The sequence below is a fragment of the Budorcas taxicolor genome, chromosome 3 (genome assembly GCF_023091745.1).
Source record: "Budorcas taxicolor isolate Tak-1 chromosome 3, Takin1.1, whole genome shotgun sequence".
NCBI classification, from domain to species: domain Eukaryota; kingdom Metazoa; phylum Chordata; class Mammalia; order Artiodactyla; family Bovidae; genus Budorcas; species Budorcas taxicolor.
The window spans coordinates 77,967,444-77,995,410 of NC_068912.1; the positions used below are offsets into that span (position 1 = coordinate 77,967,444).

The following is a 27,967-nucleotide window of genomic DNA, read 5'->3' on the forward strand; positions in this document are numbered from 1 at the left end:
GTGTACTGGAATCACAGATGGAAATAACTGGTCAAAGCAAAGGAAATGATGTGAAGGTTTGTGCAGAAGGGGATGTTAGAATGTGAGGGAAAGAATTGGTGACCCCTTGTGAAGGGCTCTCATCCAACACTGGGGCTGTTGGTGACACAGCAACATTTTCTACCACCGCATTTACTGTTTTGACAATACCCAGGTGTTTTATAGATTAGGCTCAATTTTTTGCCTTCAGCATAGAAAGTACTTTTTCTCTTAAAAGCAACTATGGGGACTTCCTTAGTGGTCCAGTGGTTAGGACTCCGTGCTTTGACTGCAGGTTCAATCCCTGGTCGAGGAGCTAAGATCTCACAAGCCGTGTGGTATGACCAAAAATTAAAAAAAAAAGAAAAACAAAAAACTATGGCAAAAAACAGTACAGAATACTTTTGAGGAAATGTAGCTTTTAGGAGAAACCAGGGTGTGGGAAAATGAGGAACTACATAGGAACCAGAATAACAGCGGTCTCCTCTACCCTCAACACGCCCACACTCACATTCATAAATAGACACACATGTAGATGCTCACATTCACACCCACCCCCCACACTCACAGACCCACACATATTCACCCACACTCACACCCACATACTCCCCACACACCCATCTTCCACACGTTCACGCCTTTACACTCACTCACTGCAATGGTGATTCACACATTGGAATTTCACACCTAATGTGATGGTGTCAGGAGGTGGGGCCTCTGTGAGTTGATTAGGTCATAAGGGTGGAGCACCCATGGATGGCATCAGCACTCTCTAAGACCCCAGACAGCTGTCTAGCCCTTTCCACCATGTCACCATGTAAGGACACAAGAGAAGTCTGCGACCAAGAAGAGGGCCCTTACCTACCCGTGCTGGCAGCCAGATCTCAGATTTCCAGCATCCAGAACCGTGAGAAATTGATCTCTGCTATTTACAAGCCCCCAAACTACAGTATTTTATTAGATGTGACTAAGACACTCACATACATGCACAGCATACATGCCTGCACACTCACACACATACTCGTATCTACACACCCACACAATCAGATCCCTCCCATGAATACAAAATTCACACGCATTCATACACATGTGCACTCACACACACACAGCACACATGCAGACACACCACTCCAGACACTCACACACGCTCACCACGGACCCGTCTCCCCTCCCTCCACACCCCTCCTCCCCTGCCCCCGCCCTCAGCACACACCTGGGCTGTACCCATTCAGCATCAAGTTGTTCTCCTCTAGTGTAAACATACTAGAGAAGTGAAAGGTCATCTCTCATTTCCCCAGCAGCAAGAGAAACGTGCTCTCTCTGTGTTCACAGGCTGACGGGGTTTTACTTGGGGCTTCCTTTGGTGCTGAAGCCCTGAATTCCCCTCTGCAGTGGCGGGGTGTCCCTTTCATTGGGTTTCCCAGTATTGAACAAAGTTAGAAAAGAAAAATCACCCACCACACGCATGTCTTCACTTCCCTTCCCCAGTGAGGTCTGACTGGGCCCCACCACAAAGCACCTGATCTGGCTGCAGGCTGTTCTGAGGTTTTGATGAGTTTCTCCTGTCACAGCACTGCCCCGGCAGCTCCCAGTCCCGCCTGAGGGTGGCAAGAGGAATCCCCATTCAGAGGAATGCGAGAGAGGTGGTTCCAAACCGAAGGGCAGTATTCCACCCAGGAAGGGCTCCCAGCAGCAGGCACCACATTACAGAAATCCTTGTGGGAAACTGCTTCCCCTCCCCACATTGCAGTTTCCATGTTTGTAAAATGATTGCTGGAACTGCATGCTGCTTAAATGCCCTTCGGCTCTAGAGGTCTGGGATTCGAGCAGAACCACTCATCTCAGTAACTCTGGGCAGGGTTTAATTGCCACTTCCTGTGTAGGGCCATTGAAGAAATCTGGGATTCAACAGAAAAAAACTAAGTCCTGTGTGTGCATATGCTGAATCACTTCAGTTTTGTCTGACTCTGTGTGACCCTATGCGCTCTAGCCTGCTGGGCTGCTCTGTCCCTGGAGCTCTCCAGGCAAGAAAACTGGAATGGGTTGCCACTTCCTTCTCCAGGGGAATCTTCCCAACCCAGGGATCAGAACCCAAATCTCTTATGTCTCCTGCCTTGGCAGGAGGGTTCTTTACCACTAGCGCCACCTGGGAAGGACTAGGGACTAAGTCCTGTAACAACTCCAACTCTGCTTTTTCAGGCTGGACAATCGCTGAAGGTTTTGAAGGTGCCCTTTCATAACCACCATCTAGCATAAGGTTGTAGAAGCTTCTAGTTTTTACATTTTTGGTTTCTTATTCAAATTCGTTCCGGTCCAAAAGATCCTTCTTGGGCCCACAATTTTGGCTCCACAAAAGAAAACCTTTTCTAACTTATAGACAAGAGATGCCCTCAAGGTGGGCTGTCTCCAGAGCAGTTCTTCCTGTCCCAGAAGGTCCCAGCAGAGACATCTGTCTGTCCTGGCTGGACTAGGAGCAATGTTCATGAGAGATAGGGTGGACTAGAAGAGTTTTAAAGCCCTTTTGAATTTCAAGACTTCATTTTAGAACCTAAAGCTTTGTAAGAAACAGGGACAAGATTAAGATGAGCAGCAGAGAGGAGTCCGCATATGGAAGTTTGCTAAACATTACCTGTTGGCTAACAAATTGTTATTTTGACTTTGCTCCGAGGCTGGCTTCAGGGTGCCCTGCTTACGCCTATTCTAAATGCTCTTTGTGACAGAAAGAAAGACAGGTCTAGCACTGGGTATGTTGCTTACACTGTTATGAGAAAAATCATGTTGCAGTACCATCTAATTTTTCCTTGGCAGCCCCAGTGATTTTTCTGGATTTGCACCTTCTCATTTACTTGTGCCTCCACCCCCCACCTTGAATTCTGCAGGTACTTTGATCATTACCCTCATTCTACCAAGAGAAACCCCAGAGTTGAGAGGAATGAAATGGGACCAGAACAGCATATTTTCAGATAACTGTAAAGGACATTTTTGGAGGAGGGATCTTTACGGGACGAAGAATTTGCATTTTAACCAGTTGCTTACTTGTGAAAATGAAAACCAACAGCCAGGAATTGAGCTAGGTTCTTCTATACTGTTTACAAATTACGGTTGCTCTAAATGCCTTGCTTTAAGAATAATCTTGCTATTAAAAATTCATTTTTTTAAGATAAATTTTAAGCTGCAGTTTTAGTTTCAAAGTGAAGAACTTGATTATGACTCACCAAGCTATTTACAGTAGTCTCCTTTTATACCAGAGATTCTATGTGTGAGAGAGAGAAAGGGAAAGAGGGAGAAAGAGCTCATTTCTTAAAATTGAAGAAGACTGTGATTATCAAAATCTATCATGCTAACCCCATCAGAGGACTTTATTACTCTGACTTCTGGTTTTGTGCTTGTCAGCTGCATAATTCCAAAACTGTTTATTTACCCTTAACTGGAAGACATGTCGTAAAAAGGGCATAGCTTTTGAGAAATAAAACCTCTTCTTATAAACATGCCAATCAGTAGCTCAATTCAAACAGTATATATATTTTGGGGGGCAAAATGAGTCATACTGTAGCAGAAAGAGCTCTGGATGGGGTTTTAGTCCCAGCTCTGCACTTAGTAGGTGGTTGACTTAGTGAAAAACCTCCTTTTTTGGACTCTCAGTTTTTTTCATGTGTTAGTGGGGATACTAGTATGTATCTCTTAGGGTTTTTGTAAGGGTTAAGTGAAATGATAATACCAGCTTTCAGCACTTTGTGAAACTTTTACATTCTGTCATAACATTAGGCCTCATTGTTTCCTGGAAGGTTGTTCTGTTTACCACCGTTTTACTACTATTCCTGAGGAAAGGCTGTTTTCTATTCCTATTTCTCTTATTTTCGACTATTATTAGTATTCCTGAGGTAGAGGAGCTTACTTTCCACCCACTCACTTTTCAATGACCGTAGAAAGCATATTCCTAAATATCTATATCCACAGCTTTACTCTCCCCTAAAATGAAAAAGTGAGGTGGTCACTGTGGGGCACATTGTATCTGTGGGGTGGGAGCAGTGGCAGAGAGGAGAATAGAATCAGAAAAGAAGGTGTGGTGAATGGCGTCAGAGGGTGGGCACAGTTCGGGAAGGGAAGAGACCTTGATCTGACTGGCAGTGGATGAGGGAAAGCTATGATTGTGTGGAGGCAGGAAGTCAAGAGGCCTCACCCTTGTGCTGGAAAAGTAAATGACATCGAGTCAACCACCATGAAGATCTGGCTGAGAAAATGAGTTCCAACACAGTCTCTGAAGCCTCAAATCAAAGCAACTATAGAACAAGTTCTTCGGCCTTGAAACTTACCCATTCCAATATGTAATTCTCTTCATATGTCAATTATATCTCAATTAAAAAAAACTATATAGTTCTGAATTTTAAGTGGACACTGCAAACTCACCTTCCAGAAAAGAGAAATCTGTTGTCTATTGTGGTCAATGTGCTGTCTCATGTACCAGACATCTAACATCCCAATAGGCTCTGTTTTGAAGGGAGAAAAAAATCCACAGCTTCATATATATATACATATATACAAATACACAATGTAAAAACTTTAAAAGTCAATTGGTTATTGATTAAATGATTCTAAGAGAGTAGAATTATAGGATAATTTCAATTTTTTTGTGCATCCCAGTATTTTCCTTTTTCTTTTGTTAAATAATGAACATGCTGGACCACAGAAGTCATAAAAAACAAAGCGCTGTAGTCCATGGGGATCACAAAGAGTCAAACATGACTGTGTGACTGAACAGCAACCTTAGGAACAAACTTTAAAAAATGACAAGGGGACATTACATTCTTAACTTACCCTTAAACATGTATTAGTAAAATAACTCAAAGAAAGTATACACAGTTAATTCATTTTTGTTGGAATGCATAAAGAATTCTCAACAGAAAAAACAGACATACATCATGAGGAAAACATTTTTCAATCCTGTAAAATACAAAACACAAAGGCTGAACTTTGTGTTCATCTCCATTCCTGAATTTATGCTGGAATATAATTATTTGGTTTTATGACCATTAGACAATAATCTATTTGTAAGGAAGTCTGTCTCATTCATCTTAGCATTCCTCACACCCAGTGCAGTGCTTAGAATGTAACCGGCTCCCAGTTACTCTTTGTTAAATGATGAATAAGCAAATGAACAAACCAGGCAATCTCATCTACTTGATGCTGAAACACAGGCTGAACTAGTAGAAGAAATAACCACCAATCCATAAAACAATGGTCAAATATGACCTAATTTAATTTGAGAAAGTCAACTGAACATATTTTTTTGAAAAGAAACTGAATAATCAACTCCTATGTCTAAGTGTGTGTATGTATGTGTATTATGAGTGGGTGAAATAGTTTTATTTCTCCCACTATCAGATTTGTTTTGATTTACAGCCAGGGGTGGAATCAATAGAAACAATCTCTGAAAACAGGCTTCAATTGCGCCAACCTGTGTAACAGTGACCCTCAGAGTATATTAGGGTGAAGCTATCTGAGGTTCCTTCTGGAGCAGCAAGTTCCATTTAACCAGCTGGAAATTCCCAGAAAGCAGTCCCACCTGGATGGCAGAAGACAAGCAGCCAGGAAGGGGAGAAGAGAAAGGACAGGGAGGGGGCACACGTCCCAGCACATACCACGGGCAGGCCCCATGTGAGCCCATTCAGTGCCATCTCATGTCCTCCTCGGCCCCATGACACACTAGCTTTGGTGCAGTGGTTAAAGTGTGAGCTCCAGAGCCAGGCCCTCGATGGGCAAATCCAGGCTCTGTGATCCTGAACAATGCTAACCATGTCCTTAAGCCAGGTTCCTCATCTGTCAAATGAGGATCATAATTTTACATATCAGATGGGGCTATTGTGAGAATTTAAATGAACGTAAGAGTGCTTACATATGTTAAGCACTCAGTCAATTTAGCTGCTGTTGTTTTCTTTGCTTGAAAACTGAAGTTCAAAGAAGTTAAGGAACTTGATCAAAGTTCCAGAACTAATTAGTGGAGAAGCCAGGCTTTGAACACAGCTCTGTTTGGTCTATGATCTTTGCTCTGCACCATGCAGTTGCCTGGCTCTGCTAAGGCTTACGACGTCTCTGTAAAACTTAGGTCCTCTATTGGGTGTGCCTCTTTCATGTTCTAGTCTTTTCCTTTGTCACTTCCTTTTCCTGCCTCTCTCACCTTCATCTCTTTTAACTTTTAAACATTCATTTCTTCCCCTTCTCTTCTGACCAGTGGTAGTATTCACCCTTGCAGCAAGGACTTAATGGTAAGAAATGTATACAGAAGACATTCTGAAAGTGCTCTCTATCCTTCAGGATTACAGCGACCCAGGAATCAAGTTCGAAACTTTTTTTCCTGCTAGTCCATATGTAAAAAGGAAAAAAGCACAGGCAACAGAAAGGAAGGGGGCCTGGCGTTTATTGTCCACCTACCACGTGCCAAGTAATCTTTGGACACTATATATCCATGCTCTCACTTAATCCTCACACAATGCAGAGAGAGCATATGATTAGACCTGTTTTGCAGCTGAGGACAAGGAGGCTGACAAAGGTCCAATGATTTACAAAAACTGCAGAGATGGTAATGGCAAAGCTGAGAGCTGGGCCCAAGTTTTGCTGTCTCCAAAGACCCTGCTCGTCTGTTAACATTCACCGTGTTGAGCTAAGATCTAAACACGCCACAAACTAGACGATCCAGACATTGACTACATAATCAGGATTTGGAAACTACGGTGTGCTCAGTGTCTAGGCCAGTTGGCACGTTCCATGGTGCTACATGTCTTCAGTTAATTACATATAGGTGAGAAATTTAAAGGGAACACTCACCTCTCATTGCCACTCATTGCCTCTACAACTTACCAGATTATTACAGAGCTAAGAATCTAATTCAAGAGTCATATTTTCTTCAAAAGATAAATTGCAAGTGAAGCTGAAATTTTAACAGTGCCCACCTGTAGTGTAAGCCTCTATGGGAGAGAAATCATTAGCCAAATCTGTATGGGTTTCAAAGTGTAAAACTACATGACTAGAAATGTCAAACTACTGCTGTGTAAAGCAATATAAGGGCTAATATTATAGAGAATCTTTGACATTCAACTGTCAAAATCACTTGGGAGTCCTAACCTCAGTGTTATCAAAAAGTCAGATAAAAGTATTATAGGCAGGTGAGAAAAGAAAAGACAAAGCCCATATGTCCCAAGTGACACACACAAAAAGGATGAGTACAAATGATAAAAATTATGAATATTGAGCAATGGAAGTCATTTCTCCTGCGATGAATGTACTATCAATGTAAAGGAAAAAAACTGGGTTAAAGAGGAAGGAATCACCAATATAAAAAAAGAGGACATCCTAAATTAAGCAGAAGATCAGCCTAATTACCCTCAAAGTGTTCTTTCAACGCTGCTGGTGGTGGTTTAGTCATTAAATCATGTTTGACTCTTGCAATTGCATGGACTGTAGCCCACCAGGCTCCTCTGTCCATGGGATTCTCCAGGCAAGAATACTGGAATGGGCTGCCATTTCCTCCTCCAGGGGATCTTTCCCATCCAGGAATCAAACCCAGGTCTCCTGCATTGCAGGCAGATTCTTTACTGACTGAGTTACAAGGGAATCCTAAGATTTGAGGATTCAATGAAACAGGATGTGTGGTAAGTAAATCAGGGCTAAGCCATGTGCTGCCTCTGAGATTAGCATCCATCTCAGAAGCCAAGGCAAGTGCAAGGGTGTGGATGAGAGCAACTGAATTGCAAGGAGACAGCAAACCCACCACAGAGGTTTTAGCATGCAGTGGGGTAGAGTAGAAAGATCTCTAAGAACAGTGAAAATAGAGAATTTAACACAAAGTGAATATGAAAAAGGAGTACCTTGAGAGATTTCAGGTAGTGGACTAAATTGAACCCATGAGAATATTTTGGTCCAAGCCATGCTCTAAGCAGGGAAAGACAGAGCTAAGTAAGTCATCCACCACCTTGGTTCCTCAGTGTCCACTCTTTGGACTGTGATACACTTCTCTAAAATCTAGATTCAAAGAACTCAAATAGATTCACAGATTCACAAACACCTACATGATTAAACAAGTTTCTTAGTGGTAGACTCTTGCCTTCATACGTTACCACCTGCTATGTCTCCATGGGAAGCCCTACACAGACTTCCCCACCCCTCCTCCTCCTTGATAACTTTCAACACATCATGCACTCTCTCTTGTCACTCCTTTCTGTCACTATTTTCGGTGGCTCATCATCCACAGGGGTTGCTCCTTCCCAGTGGCTGATGCCGTAAGTCCCTCTACCTGCTCACTTCAAATGATCTGATTCTCTCAACTCATGTCTTTGCCTCACACTTCACTGAGAAAAAGGAAGCAACCAGAGAGGGATTCCCTAATATTTCCACCATGAAAACTTTCAAACTTCCCCATCAATTCCCTAACACATCACTTCTACTGACTTTACTGTGGATGAAGCATTCCCTACTTCTATCACAGACCAACTCCTTGAGTTTTAGGTCCCATCCTCTTGCTTCATCAAGTATATCTCTCCTGCTATTATCCTATTTCCTCTATCATTAATCTCTCTTTCTCTGCTGGGTCCTAAAATCACCTTATAAATATACTGTATTATCTCTGATCCTAAAAAAACATTAAGGAATTTCTTGATGTTACATCCTACTCCAGCTACTGCCCAACGTCTCTGCTCCCCTTCACAGAACTTCTTGAAGAGTTGTGAATCGTCACTGTCTTTATTTCCTCACCTCGCATTCACTCTCATTCAATGCCCCCACAACTCTTCCCGGTCAGAAATCAATGCTGCTTTGTCAAATCTGATTATTAATTCTCTATTCTCACTTCACTGGATTTATTGGGAACATCTGACATAGCTGAATACTCCACCATCTACTTTTTTTTTCTTTTTAAGAAAGATAATCTTTCAACATCCAGATCACAAGTAAAGAGCCTATTTCTTAACAGAAGCAGGATGTTTCCTCTATCCTAAAATCAATGGAGGCATCATGTTAGAGTGCTGATGGGGAAAAAGAGTGAGTTGGAAAAGATTATATACTGCATATAATTTTGATCAAGCTTAAAACAAGCAACACTAATCACTGTTTAGAAATATATACATTTCTGAAAACTATGAGAAAAGTGTGATGATGACATAAACACACAATCCAGGATAGTGGCTACCTGTGGGGAAGTGTAACAGGGTAAGAATACATCAGTAATTTTACAGCATTTAACTTGAATGATGAGTTTGTAAGTGTTCATTTTGTTGTTATGTTTTGTAATGAGAAAGTAGCTTAAACTAGGATAGTCAGAGTAGCAATGGAAGCAATGAATAGATTTTGAATGTTTAGGAGACTCAATGCGGGTGTGAGGGAATGGGAGAAAAGGAGAATTTAAGGATAATTTCTCCATTTTTCGACTTGAATAACTAGGAAGATGGTAAAGTCATTTACCGTGAAAGGAAAGACTGAAACGGAGGCATTCTGAAAGCATTTTGCATTGGAGAAGAAACAATCTTTTTAGGCTATGTGAGGTTTAGTGTATCTGATATCTAAGTGAAGATGTAGAATAGGTGACTGGAGTACAAAATCTGAAGTTCTGGAGAGACTCCAGAACAGAAACTATATTCTTTCTTTCTCTTTACCTACCTATCTAGTTTTAGAGCCATGAGATTGAATGAGGTCCACTGGGAAAAGAAAGAGACCCAATGCAAAGCCCTATATATTGCGATTAAGAAGAGGAAGATGGCCAGCATAAAAGACTAGGAAGAACTGGCCAACAGGGTAGAAGAAAAATCAACAGGGTAGAAGAGATTTCACAGAAGCAAGTACTTCTAGGAGGTAATAGCTCTTTCCTTCTAGTGCAGTACCTTGGAGACCACATGCTCCAGATGGTAGAAGGCCAGATTCCCTTTGGGCTTTGCAGCTTATTCTTGTTGCCATCTCTTCCAGGAATTTTCCCTGATGTTCCAAGATAGACTGCAAGTCCCTGAATCTGAGGATCTGACTGGTTATCACTGTATCTGAGTACCTGGCATAGTTCCTAACATATATACATTCCTTACAGGCCATCCAGAGAAGTGTTTTTTACTCCCTATTGACTTCTTTTGGAGGGTTTCATGAAAAGCATTTCCTCCCATTGGAGTGATTACCGTCTTGTCAAATAATTAAGCTTAGGCATTTATTTCTTCCAGGGTAGATGTTGAGCTTAGAAGAGGCAAGAAGAAGAAAAGAGGGTAGGGACACTCATTGGATCTCAAACGTAACTTTTTCCCTTTAATGAAAATGTTTGTCGCTAAGTCCCTTTAGTAGGTAAAGAACCATTCATTCTCATTTCCTCAAGTCTTAGGCAAAAAGGTACAAGCATGATATTTTCAAGTTTAGCTAATTTAGAAATCAGCAAACTATGGCCCATGGACCAAATCTGACTGGTTCCCTATTCTGTGTTTCGATATAGCCATACTAATGATAATAGCTTTCACATTTTTAGATGGTTGACAACCAATCAGAAGAAGAATCCTTTTTAGTGAGATAAAAATTTTATAAAATTCAAATTTCGGTGTGCAAAAATAAAATTTTGGATACAGCTTTGTCTATGTATTGCTAGACTGTCAATGGCTGCTTGCATGTGATAACAGCAAATTTTAATAGTTGTGACAGAGATTATAGGTCTGCAAAGCTGAAAATATTTATTATTTTCAGCCTTGGATCTTTATAGAAAATATTTGCTAACTCTTAAGCTAGACTTACCATCTTGCTTACTAACAGATAGTAAAATAACCTCTAGTATTTAATTGTTCACATCTAACCTATCCTAGCAATTGTTTAAAATCACAAGTGAATGAACAATTGTCTAGCTCCTCAATGGGAAGATGGGTGGCTGCAGCTATGTTTTTTTCTCTCTTTGGGGATCTCTCACCAATTACCTATGCCATCACCATGATGGAGGAGGACTCCTTTACTGCTATGGCATTAGTATGAGCATTTAACACTTCCTTTATTAACTGTCCACAGTCAAGTTTACCAAGACCAAACATACAAATAACACTTTGAAAAATGATGAAGAATGAATAGGCAGAAACACCTAATTGTTAATATAGCTCTAAGGAATGGTTCATTCACCTTTATTTTGGAGTCTCCTCCTGGGTGCTCAAAATGATGAGGAAGCACTGTATCCCAATACTTGGGCATTTTCTCAGGCATGTGAAGACACTATGCAACCCAAACTCAAGACTGTTTTCCCACTAGAAGCAAAATATGACTGCTTGTTTCCCAGTATCAGGCCCACATTTGATATATATTGATTGCTGGACTGTCTTCCTGAGCATAGGAATGTGATATGTTTCCTTTCACCCCTTACTTAGTGGTCATTTTTAAAGTGTTCTTCATGGAGGACTGTGACAGAGTTTAATTTAATGACAGGGGAAGGGCCATATGGAGTGAATAATGCCTTCATTCTCTGCTGACATGCTATAAATAACTGTACCCAAACCACTAAGAGATAACATATTATGCTGTTTTGAGTAGCCAAGGCTGCAAAGGAAGAGCTCTATCATAATAACATTGCTCAGTTTTAGACAGTAATTAAAAAAAAAAAGCTTACTAGTATTTTTTTTTAAATGCCAAGTTACATTTGCATACACATCCCAAGGGTTAAAAGGAAGAAGTGTCAAAAAAATTTTCACACCTTTTAGGTTTACATCAGTTAGTGTTTCATACAGAAACTGATGACAGAAACAGTGGTAAGATGTGAAAACCATGAAGTTAGAGTAAGAGAAAAGAGATCTTACAACAACCCACAGAAAGATCAAACACAGAAAAGGGAGATTCAGACAGAGAGGAAGTCAGCAGAGCTTGGTCAACGTGGCGTATTTCAGAGTATGGGTTTCTCTCTTTGTGAATGCTTGCAACTACTCTGAATAAGCCAGCTTCCTTGGTTCAATTCATAACCATCCACGAGTTCATAAACACAACAAGTTGCTGTGTTCATTGTTATGGTGATGGTTCATTTAATAGGATATGAGAAAGTTACCATTCTGCCTTGATGGGTTTTTAATTCAACAGATAAACACTTGAAAAAAAAAAAGAAAAAACTTTCACACATCTCTAAACAGGTCATTATCAAGTGTGAGTAAAAATGACAAGCATTTATGAGCCCAGTTTCCCTATTTTTATATTTTAGCTTAATGTGATACAACTTAACTTCTCAGACTATATACTACCTTGGACTTGGACATAAAATGTGGCCTATTGCCAAGAATTTTATCTGTATTATGTATAAATTCTAATCCATAAGGCATTTTAAAAATGCATCACTTTGACATGTGTAACAAGAGGATAACAGGAGTTAGCTCTGGATTCTAAAACTAACACACATTTAAAGAGAGAATAGTGGCTCAACATTAAGAGATTATTACCATAAAATGAGAGGAAAAATTATAATTTGTTGAATGAATTCATTTATAAACATTTTTAGAGAAATGAAATTACTGTTAAGAAGAAAGGGAATATATACAGTTATTCTATAATTTATATATTATTTATTTGATTAATAGTTTACATCCTTGAAAGTCATTCGGTGTCATCAGTTACCAAAAATCACTAGTTGCTCACAGAAAATGAATGTAGTTTAGTCATGAGGCTAGTTTACATGCACACATATCTGTAAGTTTCACAAATAAGCATTTAGCTTTTCTGACATTAATGGCTGAAAATCTCCAGATTATAAAGCAATAGATTACATGCCAATTATTTTTCCTCTGAGACAAATTTAGACAAATTATGAAGTTGTATATTGTATCACTAACTGAGTGCTTTTGAAAACTAATACTCAAACGGCTATTTCTTATGTCTCCAAAGATTTAGAAGAGGCATAAAGTTCATATAAACATTTTTGCTTTAAAAAAATATTTGATTTTACTTCAATAAAACTGTCTTCCCAGTAATTACCCAAAACAAAAAGCTCATCAGACTGAAAAAGATATTTGACCTCCTCTTCATAGCTATGGGCAATCTATGGTACTCCTGTGAGCAGTGAGTATCAAAGTTTGAAGAAGTGCAGGGCTATAATATTTGGAAAAGAGAGGATTGTTGGATGTTAAACTTTATTTTAAAATGTTATGTCTTCAGAGACTTACCTTTTCCCAAGCTTTTAGTACGGCTTATAAAGGCCATATTAATTTTCATAGAACCCAAAAGGCAAGATGCATCAAGGTTTAATGATAAAGGAATGAAATTAATTACTAGTCATAGCTTTGTGGAATAAGAGAGAGTAACTGAGATAGTAAGTGAAACAGAAGTAAGAGATAAAATCAAACAGAGGCATAAAGCTTGTAAACCAATGTGATAATATATGACAAACAGGAGTAGGACTTAACTAATGTCAAAAATTTCCAAGCAATATAAACATATCTCCCTGGACAGCTGCAATACTTAAGCTGATGTGAAAATGAGCTTGTTAATTAACGCACTATGTTTTGATTTAGTATCAGTATTTTAGAGTCTATTCTAAGGAAATTATTACATCTTCCTCTCTCTCTCTCTCTCTCTCTTATCTTTCATCCCTTCTATACACCCCTCCTTCCCCACCCCTCTGCCTTTTTTTAGACACATACCTTCTTCTGGTGTTTGTATTCGCAAAGATTCACTCCAATCACTCCAACTACCTTTATAAAGATGTAGCTTAGAGGAAATCTGAAATTCGTATTCTGTAAAGGGTTTCAGATCCAGCAAGTCATATCTTCCTTTGGCATTTGTGGCATTAACCTTGAAACCAATAAGATTTTTTTAAGTGCCTATTAATACTAAATTAATTAAAATAAAGGTAAGAAAACCAAACTAGATAACCCTTTTTACTTTTCAAATCTGTCATTCAATGAGAAGAAATATAATGACTGGGTTACTGAATACATGTGATGTTAATCTGAAACAATAGTGTCTCATTAGAAACACAAAGACAAAAAAATTGGTGGATCTAACCCATCTATATAGATTCCAAGGGGGATCCAGAAACCAGCTGTAAAACAAGTAAAGACTGAAAACCACTCATTTTCAAAAAGGCCTTGAAAAAGTTTGTTTCTAACTAGATATTATTTTTTATTTGGCCACAATTGGAATACAACGAATGTTTTAACACAGACATAAAACTGGCTCCAAACAGAAAATTTTAATTATATAAGAAAATTATTAAATGGCATGCTGCAGTCCTTGGGGTCGCAAAGAGTCGGACATGACTTAATGACTGACCAACAACAACAATATATAAACATTTAATTATTATACCTTTCTATATGTGGAACTAGGGCTTTCCTGGTGGCCCAGATGGTAAAAAATCCACCTGAGTTTGGTCCCTCGGTCAGAAAGATCCCCTGGAGAAGGGAATGGCAACCCACTCCAGTATTACTGCCTGGAGAATTCCACGGACCAAGGAGCCTGGTGGGCTACACTCCACAGGGTCACAAAGAGTCAGACATAACTGAGTGATGAATATTTGAATAGGGTAAAAGTCATTCAGTCGTGTCCGACTCTTTGTGACCCCATGGAATAGTCCATGGAATTCTCCTATGTGGAACTGATCCTTTGTTATTATTATAGGCACTATAATCCTGGAAATACCAAAATACTGGAAAGAATCATAATCCTACATTTTTATTGTAAAAATTTAATGCTCAATATTACATCAAAGTATAAAGTTTTATCTTTGGAATATTCAATTTAGATAAGCCTCTGAACATTCCCTAATATTTCTTTTTCCAATAAGTTAAAAAATTACTAAAACGTGAGACTTCCCTGGTGGTATAATGACTAAGACTCTATGCTCCCAATGCAGGGGGCCTGAGTTCCATCCCTGGTCAGGGAACTAGATCCCGCATGTGGAAACTAAAACCCAGTGCAGCCAACTAAATATATAAATAATTTAAAAGAAATTACTAAAAAGTAATAATGGAAGTAATAATGGGGTAGGGAGTAGACCAACAAGGAAAAATGAATCATTTACTAGAAATAAATCATAGAAAATTAGTGTGGGTTTACAGAAGCTTATGGCTTAAAAAATTTCAGCATCAGTGATCAAATTTTAGGATATTTGTTTTCATTTTTTCTTTTTTTTTGACACATGGTTTATAGGATTTTCGTTTCCCTGCCAGGAATCAAACCTGGACCCTTGGCAGTAAGTGTACGGAGTCCTAACCACTGGACTGCCAGGGAATTCCCTAACATACTTCTCAATAAACAGAAGTGTAAATGATTGACTGATACGTCTCACATGTATATGTGTACTTTTGGGGTAAACATTCTTAACCTCTGTATTTTGCTGGTATGAAAAAAGACATCTGGGCGGTCTTACTAAGAATTTCTCCCTGGTTTCCCCTTCACTGTAGAGACCATTACCATATTCCAGGATCTGCTGTTAATGGGCCGATATCTGAGTTGATTGAGCAGCACCAGTCCCTCATCTCTCCACAGAAGGGTACACCTGTTCACGGAAGCATTTACAAATTTGATTCTGATGTCCCACGGAGGAAGAGGCCTCACTGGTAACCAGGACAAACAAAAAAGTGTGATTCAAGCTCCACGGCTGGAAATTGTCTTATAATTACATGAGCTATAAAGAGTTGAACAAGTCTTATTTCTAAAATGTACAGCCACCAACTTGTTGAAACAGACAAGAGAGGAGTCCCTGGCTTTTAGAAAAAAGAAAAAATTGAATTGACTTCTAAATCATTAAAGTAATTCCCTTTAACTTACCTCATTTTATGCAGATAAACTACCATAAACATCACTGATAATTTGGATTTCATTTAATTCAATGATTTAAAGAAAACCAATGTGCCAAACCCAAGAGTTTCAACAGCTGAGAAGGTAGAGGTGTGGCTAGTCGTGATCACATCAGAAGGAGAAGAAATCTTGGTAGGAAAAGCCATAGGCAAGAGACTCAGAAACAGAGGAATAGAAGAGAAGAGGGAAAGAAGGTGACTAGAGATGGATGGTTAATGTAAAGAGAAGGAAGGCAAAATGGGCAAAATTGTGATGGCAAATATAGCAGATGCTAACATATATCACTATACTGTACAGTGTGTATGTGTGCAATGAGATGCTTTGGGAAGACAGAAAAGAGCCACGTGGTGTGAGGCCAGAACTTCAGGCAGGTCAGAAGCTCAGTGTAACCTGGGAATGCCTGAAATTGGCCTCTGATTCAACTGGGCCAATTACATTTGCTCAGAAATGTGCTGGGACTGGCTAACTCCAGCTCCCAAGATGATGAGAGGGGTGAAGGTAAGTGTTCTCTGAGGAAGATGCATTTGGTACATCGATACGCTTTATTTATGCACCTGGCTGCTTCATCCCTGCAGGTCCCCATGCAGCTTTATCTTAGAACAATGGAGTAGCTGTGACCCTGAAAAGACACCTCCACCACGAAGGGCTTACACTGAGCTTCTTGAACAACCTCACATGACCCTCACTCAGAAAGTATCACTGGCAGCCTATGCCTTCATGGGATCTGAAACCAGTGGGCTCTTATTTCTCCAACACAGAGAATAATGTTGCATATTCCATTTTGTACAACCATGTCTCTTGCTAGAGACCTACATCCTTTTGCTTACATCAAAGATACATCTATCCTTTGTCAGTGCTTACTGGCCACTCTCCACGAACCACTCTCCCTTTTGAAACCATCACACAAGTAATTCTAAAAATAATGTTCACAGGCTAAGATCAACACCTAAAAATGTGAAATTATACATACCTATGTCCAACAATGTGAATGAGGATGGAAATGAAGAAGCACTCCCAAGACTATTGATAGCAGTAACTTTGACTGTGTAACTAGATTCAAGTGATTCAGGGGTTAGGTTGATTCCAAGGTCCAAATGATCACAATAGTGATCATTACATTGCTTTTGCCAAGTTAAATTTTTTGGTCCATTTAACCTGTAAATGAAAGATGCTTGTGTTTAGCAAGACAATTTATGTGCTATTGCCTCCTTTTAGCACAAAGGAACAAAATGTTCAAGCATCGAAAATTCTTGACATGTTTTATTAGGGGTTATACTATGGGAATATTTGTATTCTGCAGTCATAGGACCACAGCTCACCCCTCTTTTTTTTTTATTTTTGGATAGGACTGCAATGCTTGACATTCGTATGGATGAGTAATGATCTCTACACTGCGTGCATGTGTGCCCAGTCACTTCAGTCATCTCCAACTATTCGTGACTCCACGGACTGCAGCCTGCCAGCAAAAATACTAGAGATTTTCCCAGCAAAAATACTAGAGTGGGTTGCCATTTCCTCCTCCAGGGGATCTTCCTGACCCAGGTATCAAACCTGCCTCTCCTGCATTGCAGGTGAATTCTTTTTTTTTTATTTTATTTTATAATTTTATTTATTTTTGTTTGTGCTGGGTCCTCGTGACTGCGTGCAGACTTTCTCTAGTTACAGTGAGTGAGGGCTACTCTTTGTTGCAGTGTGCAGGCTTCTCATTGCAGTGGCTTCTCTTGTTGCAGAACACAGGCTCTAGGGTGTGCGGCTTCCATAGCTGCAGCATGTGGCCTCAGGAGTTGCAGCTCATGGGCCCTAGAGCACAAACTCAACAGTTGTGCCACATGGGCTTAGTTGCTCTGAGTCATGTGGGATCTTCCTGGACCAGGGATTGAACCTGTGTCTCTGGCACTGGCAGGCAGATTCTGTCCCCACTGAGCCATCAGGAAAGCCTTGAATCCCTAAATCGTGGCTGACCTCTTCGCTCCTTGGGGCAGAGTCAATTGTCCAGAGGATCCATGGCCACCTCGGCATTTACTTCACGGAAGTGCCAGATCCAAAGCACAGATCAGAACTCTAGGCCCCACTTCCTTTCCCCTATCTCCTCCTCACTTAGTCACAGCCCTACCAGCTAGATCTCTGGATGGGATTACAGACTTAATTCCAAGGGAAAGAATTTCCCAGACTCTCTCTTTCTGTAAACTGTCAGGTCAGATTGTTGCTGTTGTTCAGTCACTAAGTCGTGTCCAACTCTTTGTGACCCCATGTACTGAAGCATGCCAGGCTTTCCTGTCCTTTACTATCTCCCAGAGTCTGTTCAAACTCCTGTCCATTGAGTCGGTGATACCCTCTGTCACCCCCTTCTCCTTCTGTCTCAATCTTTCCCAGCATCAGGGTATTTTCTAGTGCGTTGGCTCTTCGCATCAGGTGGCCAAAGTATTGGCGTTTCAGCTTTAGCATCAGTCCTTCCAATGAATATTCAGGACTGATTTCCTTTAGGATTGACTGGCTTGATCTCCTCGCTGTCCAAGGGACTCTCAAGAGTCTTCTCCAACACCACAATTCAAAAGCATCAAGTCTTTAGTGGTCCGCCTTATTTATGGTCCAACTGTACATGACTACTGGAAAAATCATAGCTTTGACAATGTGGATCTTTGTTGGCAAAGTGATGTCTCTGCTTTTTCATACATTATATAGGTTGGTCATAGCTTTTCTTCCAAGGAGCAGGTGTCTTTTAAAAGGTGCTTTAAAAAGAAAGTCCTCCAGGGCTAGTGGAAAGCTACCACAAAAAAAGAGTCTATTTATAAACCATGACCCAAGATTCCGCAACTGCAAAAGAGAGAAGTTTAACCCTAGAGAGAAGCCAGTTTAACCCTATACAGCAGGGAAGAACACCCATAACGTGGGCCTTGGATGCTCTGAAGAGATCTCTGAGTCAGTCCTCAGGCCTAAGACATAAGTTCTCACACTTTAGATAAATGAACCAGTTTTACTTGATGAACACTAGAATTATTTTTTTAAGTATCTAAGTATCTGGAGATGTTTACTGCTTCTTCTCTCAGTAAAACTAGCACTGTTAGATACTTCTAGATGTCATATAAGAGAAAACCTACCAAAAAGCTGCAAATATAGTATTACTCACTGTAAAGTGTATGCAGTATACAGGTGGGTGTCTCGTCCTCTGTCCCAGGTACAGGTCACAGTTCCACGTTCTCCCTTCTGTATACAAGATAAGTTTCGAGGCTGTTCTGGAACAACTTTTTAAAAAAAAGAATAGAACTACCTATTTTAATCAGCACACATGTGATATTTCAATTACATTATTGTTATTTGCCAACAAGATAACAATACTTCCCCTATGTCTCCCATACCCAGATGAGCTGGGAGCTATTTTAAATCCCATCAACTTCAAATGTGCCTCCTAGGTATGAATTTGTTCTAATAACAATTGTAATAATAATGGATATGGATCAAACACTTATTATATGCCAAGTCTATACTAAGTATTTTATGAGTGGTTTTTCTCAATTGGACATTATAGCAGCTACATCAAGTACATACTATTATTATCTTCATTTTATCAAAGAGGACACTGAGAGATGAAGTATCTTGTCCAACATTACAAAACTATGAAGTGGTGGAATCAGGGCTCCAGCCCAGGAGTGGCTGACTTGAGTTCAAACCTTTCACCATCATATTCTACTATTTTCCCTGACAAGTGACCATTCAGTGCTAGTTCCAATACCCTGGGTGATGATGAGTTTACTTTTTTAGAATGAAGCTCATTCAAATATTAGAAACTTATAAAAATTAGGGTCTTTCTTTCTCCATTGACTTGAAATTTATTGCCAAGGCACATCTATCCATTGGCCCTAGTCATGTCTTCCTGGGATGTATCACCAAAATCTAATTTCTGCAGCATCACCTGAAACACTTAATGAATATGTATAAATTACTTCTTTATGTACACAGACATTGAAAACCTTCCATGGACCAGGCAGCATTAGTGTGGAAATGCAAAAGTGTACAAGGTAGGCATGGCTCCTTCTATCATAAGGTGTGTATTTTTAAATGAAGCCACTTCATAGTCAAAGACAGAACTTTAACCCCACTGCTGCCCTTACTTGCAGCAGTACATGGTAGCATCAATTTCTGTCTGTCTAGGGTGGGAGCTTCTGCATTAAATCAGGTCACATCTTGACATGTCTCACTGCCAGTAATAGGCCAAGCCGGTGATTGCTGGTCCACCTGCTTTCCAGCTTCCAAAACTTTGTTGCTGTGTCTCCCCTCCCATTCTTTTTGTCCTTTAGGGTTTGTGCCTCTAGAAAACTTTCTTTACTGCATCTTGGCTTAATTTCAGGGGGAATGAAAGTAAATACATGTACACAAACCACCATCATTTCTCTAGTGCTTCATAGGGTCTTTTGATGACCAAATGAGATAGAGATAATATACCTGACACTTTTGCATAATGAAAAAGTTAGTCTCACTTTCACCTTTACTCCTAAAACTTTGCAGAGCATCTCATTTTAAAGACCATAGCTTTTACTCAAAATCAAAGCAACGTAATAAATGTGAGTTCCCTGGACCATGAAATCAAGGTGTCTACTTCAGGCTGGGACATGGTTTGGCCAGAGACTGTCTGTCCCAGGATAAACCAGACCTAATTCTCTTCAATATAAATGTATTTAATAGCTGAAGCTAAGAAAACATCAGAAATCAAAGCCTCTGAAGTGAAAATCGTTTACCATGTAATTGTTATTTGTATTATGTAAATATTATTTGCATTGTTCTGTGTATTCTTCTTATTAGTTTTTAAAGCCCTACTAACTATATGAAATAAAAAGTCTTAAATAGCATTCATAAATATCAACAGCTAAGCATATATTGAAAAAAACTAAGCAAGAATCTACTGTCTTTCATTTATTTCCTAGGTTGTCCAAATAAGTTGTGGCCCAATCCTCTGAGGTTAAGTAGAGCCCTTGTTTAGTTATTGCACAATCTGGATGAGCTCTGAGCAGCAGAGCAGCGCAAGCCCAGGAGGAGGCCAGAAAGAAGAGGCTTCAAGGCCATCTACCCGTTCCCAGTCCTGAAGAACCAGTCACTTTTATGACAGGTCTACTTGGGGTATGCAATGTTACTCTGGACTACCACTTATCACAAAAGAGAAAATGGACTGCTCAAGCCATCACCAGATAGAATTAAACTCACTGCACCAGGTGAAACCAACATTCATTGTGTCTTTTCTTGGAATGACTTGTCATACTCAGAAAAAGGTGTTGCTTCCAGTCAGTTCTTTACCTCAAAGGTGCTAAACTTGTTCAAAGAGCAGCCATTTGATGGTGTGGTTATCACCTGAGCACGCTGCACAAGCAAGATTCCAGCATCGCTGCCCAGCTGAGCTACACCGGGGCAGACTGCCTTCCCATCTCCATAGATCTCCTGATGCTATCAGTTGCCACAGGCGCATGCACAACCTCTGGCTGAATGGGGCTGTGGCATTCCCACGCATCTGAGCAAGGACAGGAAATGGAATGAAATGGCTTAAGGACATTTGCAAAGATACTGACTTCCAAGGCCATTGTTAGCTCCCTAAAAAACCCACCTGCAGCACTGTGAACACTTGGAACTAACATCACAGAGCTGAGAATGTCTGCTACCAATATAGTATGTTGGTCTATAAGATGGTGAATTACCTGGATAAAATATTCAGGTGTTCAGAAGATAAGGGAGGTGAGGACAAATGGTGTTCTTAAGAAAAAATTTCATCTTGCCTATTAGCCATACTTTATTTCCTCTCAAGCAAAACATGCTCAGCCATTCAGCATACTGTATACATGAAGAAAAGAATAAAACCAGTGGAACTGCAGACCTAGCGCTCATCACTTAAGTGCCTCCTATGTTCCTGGTACTAAATTAAGCACTTTGCATCCAAGGTATCATCTAATCACCACAACCATCTTAGGAGGTAGGTGTTAGTATCTTCATCACACAGATGGAGAAACTGAGGCTGAGAGAACTGAAACTAAGAGTCGACTGCTAGTGGCTGGGTTGGGATTCAAAGCCCATGCTCCTTTTACTACATCACAGGCTGTCAGAACCGAGTGTACATAACCCATCAGAGGAGTCCCTGAGCTGGAAGAGGGGTATGAGACCTAGTTTATGCCTCCACAACCCCAATGATTTGCTTAGATATGCTTGGTATTGCTGCTCAGTGCTTGTGGTGGCCCTCTAGGAATTACTGCCTGGCACCAACCATGTCCTTATAGATCAGGGATCCTCAGTCTCCAGGATCTAATGCCTGATGCTCGGAGGTGGAGCTGATGTAATAATAATAGAAATAAAGTGCATAGTAAATACAATGCTTTTGAATCATCCTGAAACCAGCACCCTACCGTGGTCTGTGAAAAAACTGTCCTCCATGAAACTGGCCCCTGGCTTCAGAAAGGTTGGGGGCTGCTGTTACAGGTCACAGAGAAGAGGCTCCTATCTTTCCTGATAAGTCGCACTGAGCTCTGTACCACTCTCGTTATGACAGGGACCCTGTCTGTGCATCTTAGTCAGCCAGCCTGCAGCAGCAATTCCTCCGACTCTCCATACACCTCTCACCTGCCCGTTTGGAGTTTCCTGGGAACCACAGGGGCACAGCGTGCCCTGGGATGGCTCAGGGCCTTTGCGTGCTCACTGGCTTGCAGGGCTGGGCCTTCAAGGCTGCAGACTGCAAGCTGCAGGAAGGTGTGCTGCTGGCTCACCCTGTGCACTGTGGCTCAGGTTGCAGACGCCAACTCTGACATCTTAGTTCTTACCCCTGGCGGTGGCGTGGAGAGACTCATAGTGCAAGCTAGCAGTGCGGGGGAGTTGGTGCTCTGTGGGTGAACTTTGACCTACACCAGACAGTTCTCTCTTTCACCTGTCACTCTATTGCCATATGTTCTTTCTGGGGATGTCCCTAGTTACCAAGCAACCAGCTGTATCTTCTGGTGATGCCGTGGCCAGGTCAGTAACTTAACCACCTCATGTTTGCTCCACTTTTTCCCTGATTCACTCCCTCACTCTTGCTTCCCTGGAACCGGACAACTCCTCTCCCACTCTGAAGTCTTAGCACATCAGTTTAGTCTCAGGCAGTTTTCTAGAAAACCCAGGGAAAGATACTAAGTATGATGATCGTTCTCTCTTAACGTCTGCTCAGTATGATAATCAGTGGTCAGGAGTGAAGTGGATGGAAGAATTATTATTATTAGTTTTTACATTAAGTCAGAGAGGGGAGAAGTGTTCAGCCTTGGGTATCAGCCTGGACTGCACAAGTCGAAAGACATCTTCTTTTTAGGAGGCTGTGGCTTTGAACAAACTCTTGTAAGTCAAGAAGGCACATAGATTCAGATGCAGAAAGCCTTCTTTCTGATTTTGGAGTCCAAGGGCAACAGATAAATGGTTTTAATGGCCAAAAAGAGGACAGAAAGAGAGAGAGGGGGGAGGGGAGGGGAGGAAAGGTGAGGAGAGGAGAGGAAAGAGGAGATTTACTAAATGAGTTCCCAGTTCTATTGATTTCTAGACTTAATACATTGAGGTGCTCATGTTACTAGGAAGGTTAAATATATCCTTGAAGTGGGAGAAGAAAGAACACGTCCTCTACTTGGATTTCTGCTTAATACACGCCAAATACCAGAAGATCACCAGTCTTTAGGAACTCAGGATGGACTGCTCACCACCGACGGAGATCTCTGCCCCACATATTCGAATCTCCTTACGGCTTCTGTAGGCCAGCTTGCAGACGAACAGGGTTGTGCCCAGGGGAAGACCTGTGACTTGAAAACTGAGGGAGTGACCATGCTGAACACAAATTCTTCTGTCGAACTTGTAGAGGATTAACTTGTTAAGACTGGAGGATGGCAAGTAGCCTTGTTTGGGCTTCAAAGAGCAGGAAATGTTGACAGCTGATCCTAACGAAACGACATGGGAAGGCTGCACAGTCACATCCCCTCTCTTGCACACATCTGCAGCAAGATACAAATGCAAAAGATGAGTCGGCACATAAGAAACCTAATCAGTTGGAGGGTCTGTGTAAATTTCCCAAAGCTGGATAAAGCAAACCCTATCAAATCATGGAAATACACATAAGCTACATTGCTCTGGCTCTATTGGTGATGCACAGTGAGGACAGAAGGCAACTATTTTAAAGTCTAACTGTATCTGAATTAAAGTATACATCCTTTTCAATACAGTAATACTATAACCAGAACTATAAATAGGAAAGTGGTGAGAAAATAGGGTTGGAAGAACATTATATGCTTAATATAATATGCATCATATTATATACAAATTATTCAACAAACTACAAAAAGTACTTCCCAGAATAAATCACATTTGTTTCCCTGCCCATTTACGATTTATAACACTTACTTCAATACTCATACCAAAATGATTAAAAAGCTATCACAAATGCCTAAAAGGCTACTACAAATGTTAAAGGGCACATTTGGGAATAATCCCCTCCCTTGCTATATTAGGGGTATAAGGTATGTGTAATCCCTAGCATTATTTTATAATAAACAGAAAATATTTAGGGGCTCTGGTATGTTTATAGTTGGAATCAGGGATGGAAATTAGGTCTTACCATGGTATTCCTCCAAGATGTAAGACCTTAGGTAGGATGAACCACTCCCAATACAGCTAATATGAAAGTACACAAAAGTATTTTTCTTTTAAAAAGAGTTCTCCATATTATTTTCCTTATGCCAGATCCCACAATAAACTCTTAAAGAGAGATCATTCTTACTCTCCAGGTGGTTCTATATATGTAAATACAACAATGAATCGCAAATTAGCAGTTTTTGGTGGTATTCAGTAATTGCTGATGAAAAAAAACCCTTATAGAGTCACCCTGAATTTTTAGGTATGATATAAAGCCTCCACTGAAAGTATTTTTTTGTTAATTGTAAAATTGCTTGGAATTACTACTGCAAACAAATTGGTAAAAAGTTATTTAAGTCAAATAAAGGAAATATTAAATATTTATTTTAAATGAAAAGTTTCCATTTTTATTTTCAGAAATAATCTCTTTCTCTCTCTTACTTTTATGTTTGTTTTTTGTTTCTTTGATCCTAATGGGTTAGAAAGTAAAAAATAAGATGCCAATAAAAAAAAGCAAAGAAAATGACAGCCATTATCTTCTTTTTTTAGCAGAGCTGAATCCATCCATGAATACTCTTTGTTAAAATTCATTCATGATTGTTAAAACACCCATTCATGATTCCTAGCGTGGTTACCTAGTCACTTACTTAAGAGGAAAAGATATCACTGGAGTTTCAATCATTAATATAATGAAATAAAATACATATTAGTAACATACTTGGAACCAAACTTATCCACTTAAACTTGACAGATTACCTTAAAAAGACCAACTATCAGAACATTTACCGCAAATGCATATTTCATCTGTGAGAATTTAAACCAAAAATTCCTCCACAGATTAGATTACAGAAATATCTTACCTATTTTTGCCTTAACTAACAGCAACATGATGATAAAAATAAGTGCCAGTGAACACCCGCTAACTGTATGTGCCATGAACAGTCTGGAATACACCTCTGTATGTTTCCTTGTAAAAGAAGACAAATTCATTCATGTTAAATACATTCAGAAAATACTACAACCAAAACAATTCAGAGGGCTTAAAATGCTCCTTTAATTTTCTCTGTATTGTTAAGAGACTTAAAAAAACATGATGTTTAAAACCAATAAACTAAAAATCTTAGCCACCTCTAACCCCCATGTCATTTAAGCTTCTTGGGGTCGGCAAAGAGTAAGCGAAGAGACCTGACCTATGGAGTCCTTTAGAACTGGGTTTAAATACTTTGAGCCAATGGGCAAGTTACTTAATCTTCTGAGATTCAGTCTTACACAAAGCTTTTTTCCTTCCAAACAAGTCTGCGTCATCATAGTCAAATGTACTAGTGTTAAAATTCCAAGAGTAGTGAGAATTTCTGATCTAGTCATGTGCTCCTGGAAGTAACAGGAGATTAAAATGTGGTTCATAACCACTACTACCTCCCACACTCCAGAACTCAGTAAAAGACTGATTTCCTTGGCAGTAAGAAAAGAATTCCAAGGGTTCCAAGGGGGCTGTTGGGGGTTTTCATAAGTTCATTTTTACTTGTTTGCTTGTTTATTTATTATTCATTTATTTTACTGAGTATTTTTTTTATCTTAAATGATTTGGAAAATGCAAGTTGGTGATTTCTGTTGTTTCCAAATATAAACCTAAGGAATGGGTCTAGCAAATTCTCTAAATTCTATCAAAAGTGAAAGTGAAGTCGCTCAGTCATGTCCGACTCTTCGCGACCCGTGGACTGTAGCCCACCAAGTTCCTCCATCCATGGGATTCTCCAGGCAAGAATACTGGAGTGGGTTGCCATTTCCTTCTCCAAAATTCTATCAAAAGTGGGCCAGAAATTCAAGAAGCAGGCTGAAAAGCTGTGTGATGTTGGGCCGTTGGCAACTAGCCAATACAAATGTCCACCTCTTATTCCGATGCCCAGAAATGTGCCAGAATACCACTGGAGAGCTTCAGAAAAGTTCACTTATTCTTTCGACAGTGATGGTTACCTTTCACGTGCCAGGCATGGTGTTCAGTGCTAGAGATACTACAGTCCTGCTCTAGCAGGCTTCCTGGAAATATCCCCTAGCTTTTTTGACTCCTGTATTTAGCATCTTTTCAATAGCCTTTTCTGGTGGCTCATCCTTTTGCTCCTGACTTGAAAGTCTTGGAGGACCTTATCACTCAAGACATTTTCTTTTTCTCTATTTCTACTCTTTCCTGAGGGATTTCATCTGGTCTCTTGGCTCTCAACACCATCTGTAAGCTAGACTCTCAGATGCTTATCTTCAACTCAGACACTGCACTGAGTTCCAGTCTCCTAGGCCTCTCTCCTTGGCATCACTTCTCAGATGTGACTGCTCCATATTACCATGTTCAAATCGAACTTTGGTCTCCTTTCTCCAAACTGGTTCTTCCTCCAGCCCTTTCTACCTCCGTGAATAAAATTTTTATCCTGTGAATTGCTAAAAAGAACCTAGCTATCATCCTTCATTCCACCCTCTCATACCCCACAGCCAAATGACCATTAAGTCCTGTCAATTTTACCTCCCGAATATATCACAGATCAGTCTTTTCACCGTCCTCACCCCAGTCCAAACCTCCGTTGTCATCTCCCTCGCAGATGACTGCAGTAGCTCCTTAATGTGTCCCTCTAGTCCATCCCTGCCCCTTTCTAAGTCATTTTCACATAGCTGACTACCTTTTAAAAACATAAGTTGGATTATGTTTCCTGCTTGGTATCATCTCTATTTAAAACCCATCAGTAGATCCCCCTTGCTGTTAGAAAAAAATCCCAAGTCCTTACCATACATTACTCTCTCAGCCACTGGCTGGCTTCACGTCTCCTGTCTTGCCACGATCATTTGCTCTATTTTTTTTTTTTGCCTTGCTGTTCTGCTTCATTCACATTGGCCTTCAGACTGTTCCTTGAACAAGACATGCCCTCTGCTGCTCCGAGGACCTTGTACTTTTCATTTCCTCTGCTAGAATCCTCTTCCCCTGGCTGTTAGTGGCTGACTGACTTACATCCTTCAGATCTCAGATCGTGTGTCACTTCCTCAGAGAGCCCCTCCCTGACCACTCAGCCAAAGTGGTCTTGCCCAGTTCCTTTCTACACATCACTTTACTTACATCATCAAACAATCTCCTATTTTGATTGCTTATCAGTCATCTACCTTTCTGTTAGAATTTAAGCCACCATGAGAGCTGGAACACTGACTGTCTTGCTCGTTGCTGTATGTGAGCACTTGGCCTTGGAAAAGAAAGGCCTTATAAGCACTGAAAGAAAGAAGGGAAGGAGGGAGGGAGGGGGGAAGGAATATGAGTTATAGAAAATCCCTTATAAACATCCCTGTGGGCCCTGCAGCATAGTGCTCCACCAAATATGTCCATGCTCTAATCCACAGAACCTGTGAATAAGTACATTGTGTTACATGACAAAGGGACTTGGGAGATGTGATTAAAGTTAGGGACCCTGAGGTACGGTGATTACCCTGGATACCCAAGTGAAAATCTGCTAGTCTCTTAGTCATGTCTGACTCTTTGTGACCTCAGGGACTATTGCCCACTAGGCTCCTCTGTCCATGGGATTCTCCA

The 27,967-nt window shown here is 40.3% G+C and overlaps 1 protein-coding gene across 1 annotated transcript in view; it reads right to left on the reverse strand.

The window, feature by feature from the left end:
• The window catches only part of IL12RB2 (interleukin 12 receptor subunit beta 2), a 71,136-nt gene extending 45,795 nt beyond the window's left edge, over positions 1–25,341 (reverse strand). The window contains exons 1-7 of the mRNA XM_052637852.1: positions 25,266–25,341; positions 23,481–23,768; positions 18,917–19,031; positions 16,760–16,944; positions 15,403–15,545; positions 13,629–13,779; positions 4,426–4,505 (exon numbers count right to left, since the gene is read on the reverse strand). Coding sequence (XP_052493812.1) covers positions 4,426–4,505; positions 13,629–13,779; positions 15,403–15,545; positions 16,760–16,944; positions 18,917–19,031; positions 23,481–23,768; positions 25,266–25,341 — 1,038 coding nt within the window. The remainder of the gene's footprint in view (positions 1–4,425; positions 4,506–13,628; positions 13,780–15,402; positions 15,546–16,759; positions 16,945–18,916; positions 19,032–23,480; positions 23,769–25,265) is intronic.
• Positions 25,342–27,967: the final 2,626 nt, after the last annotated feature.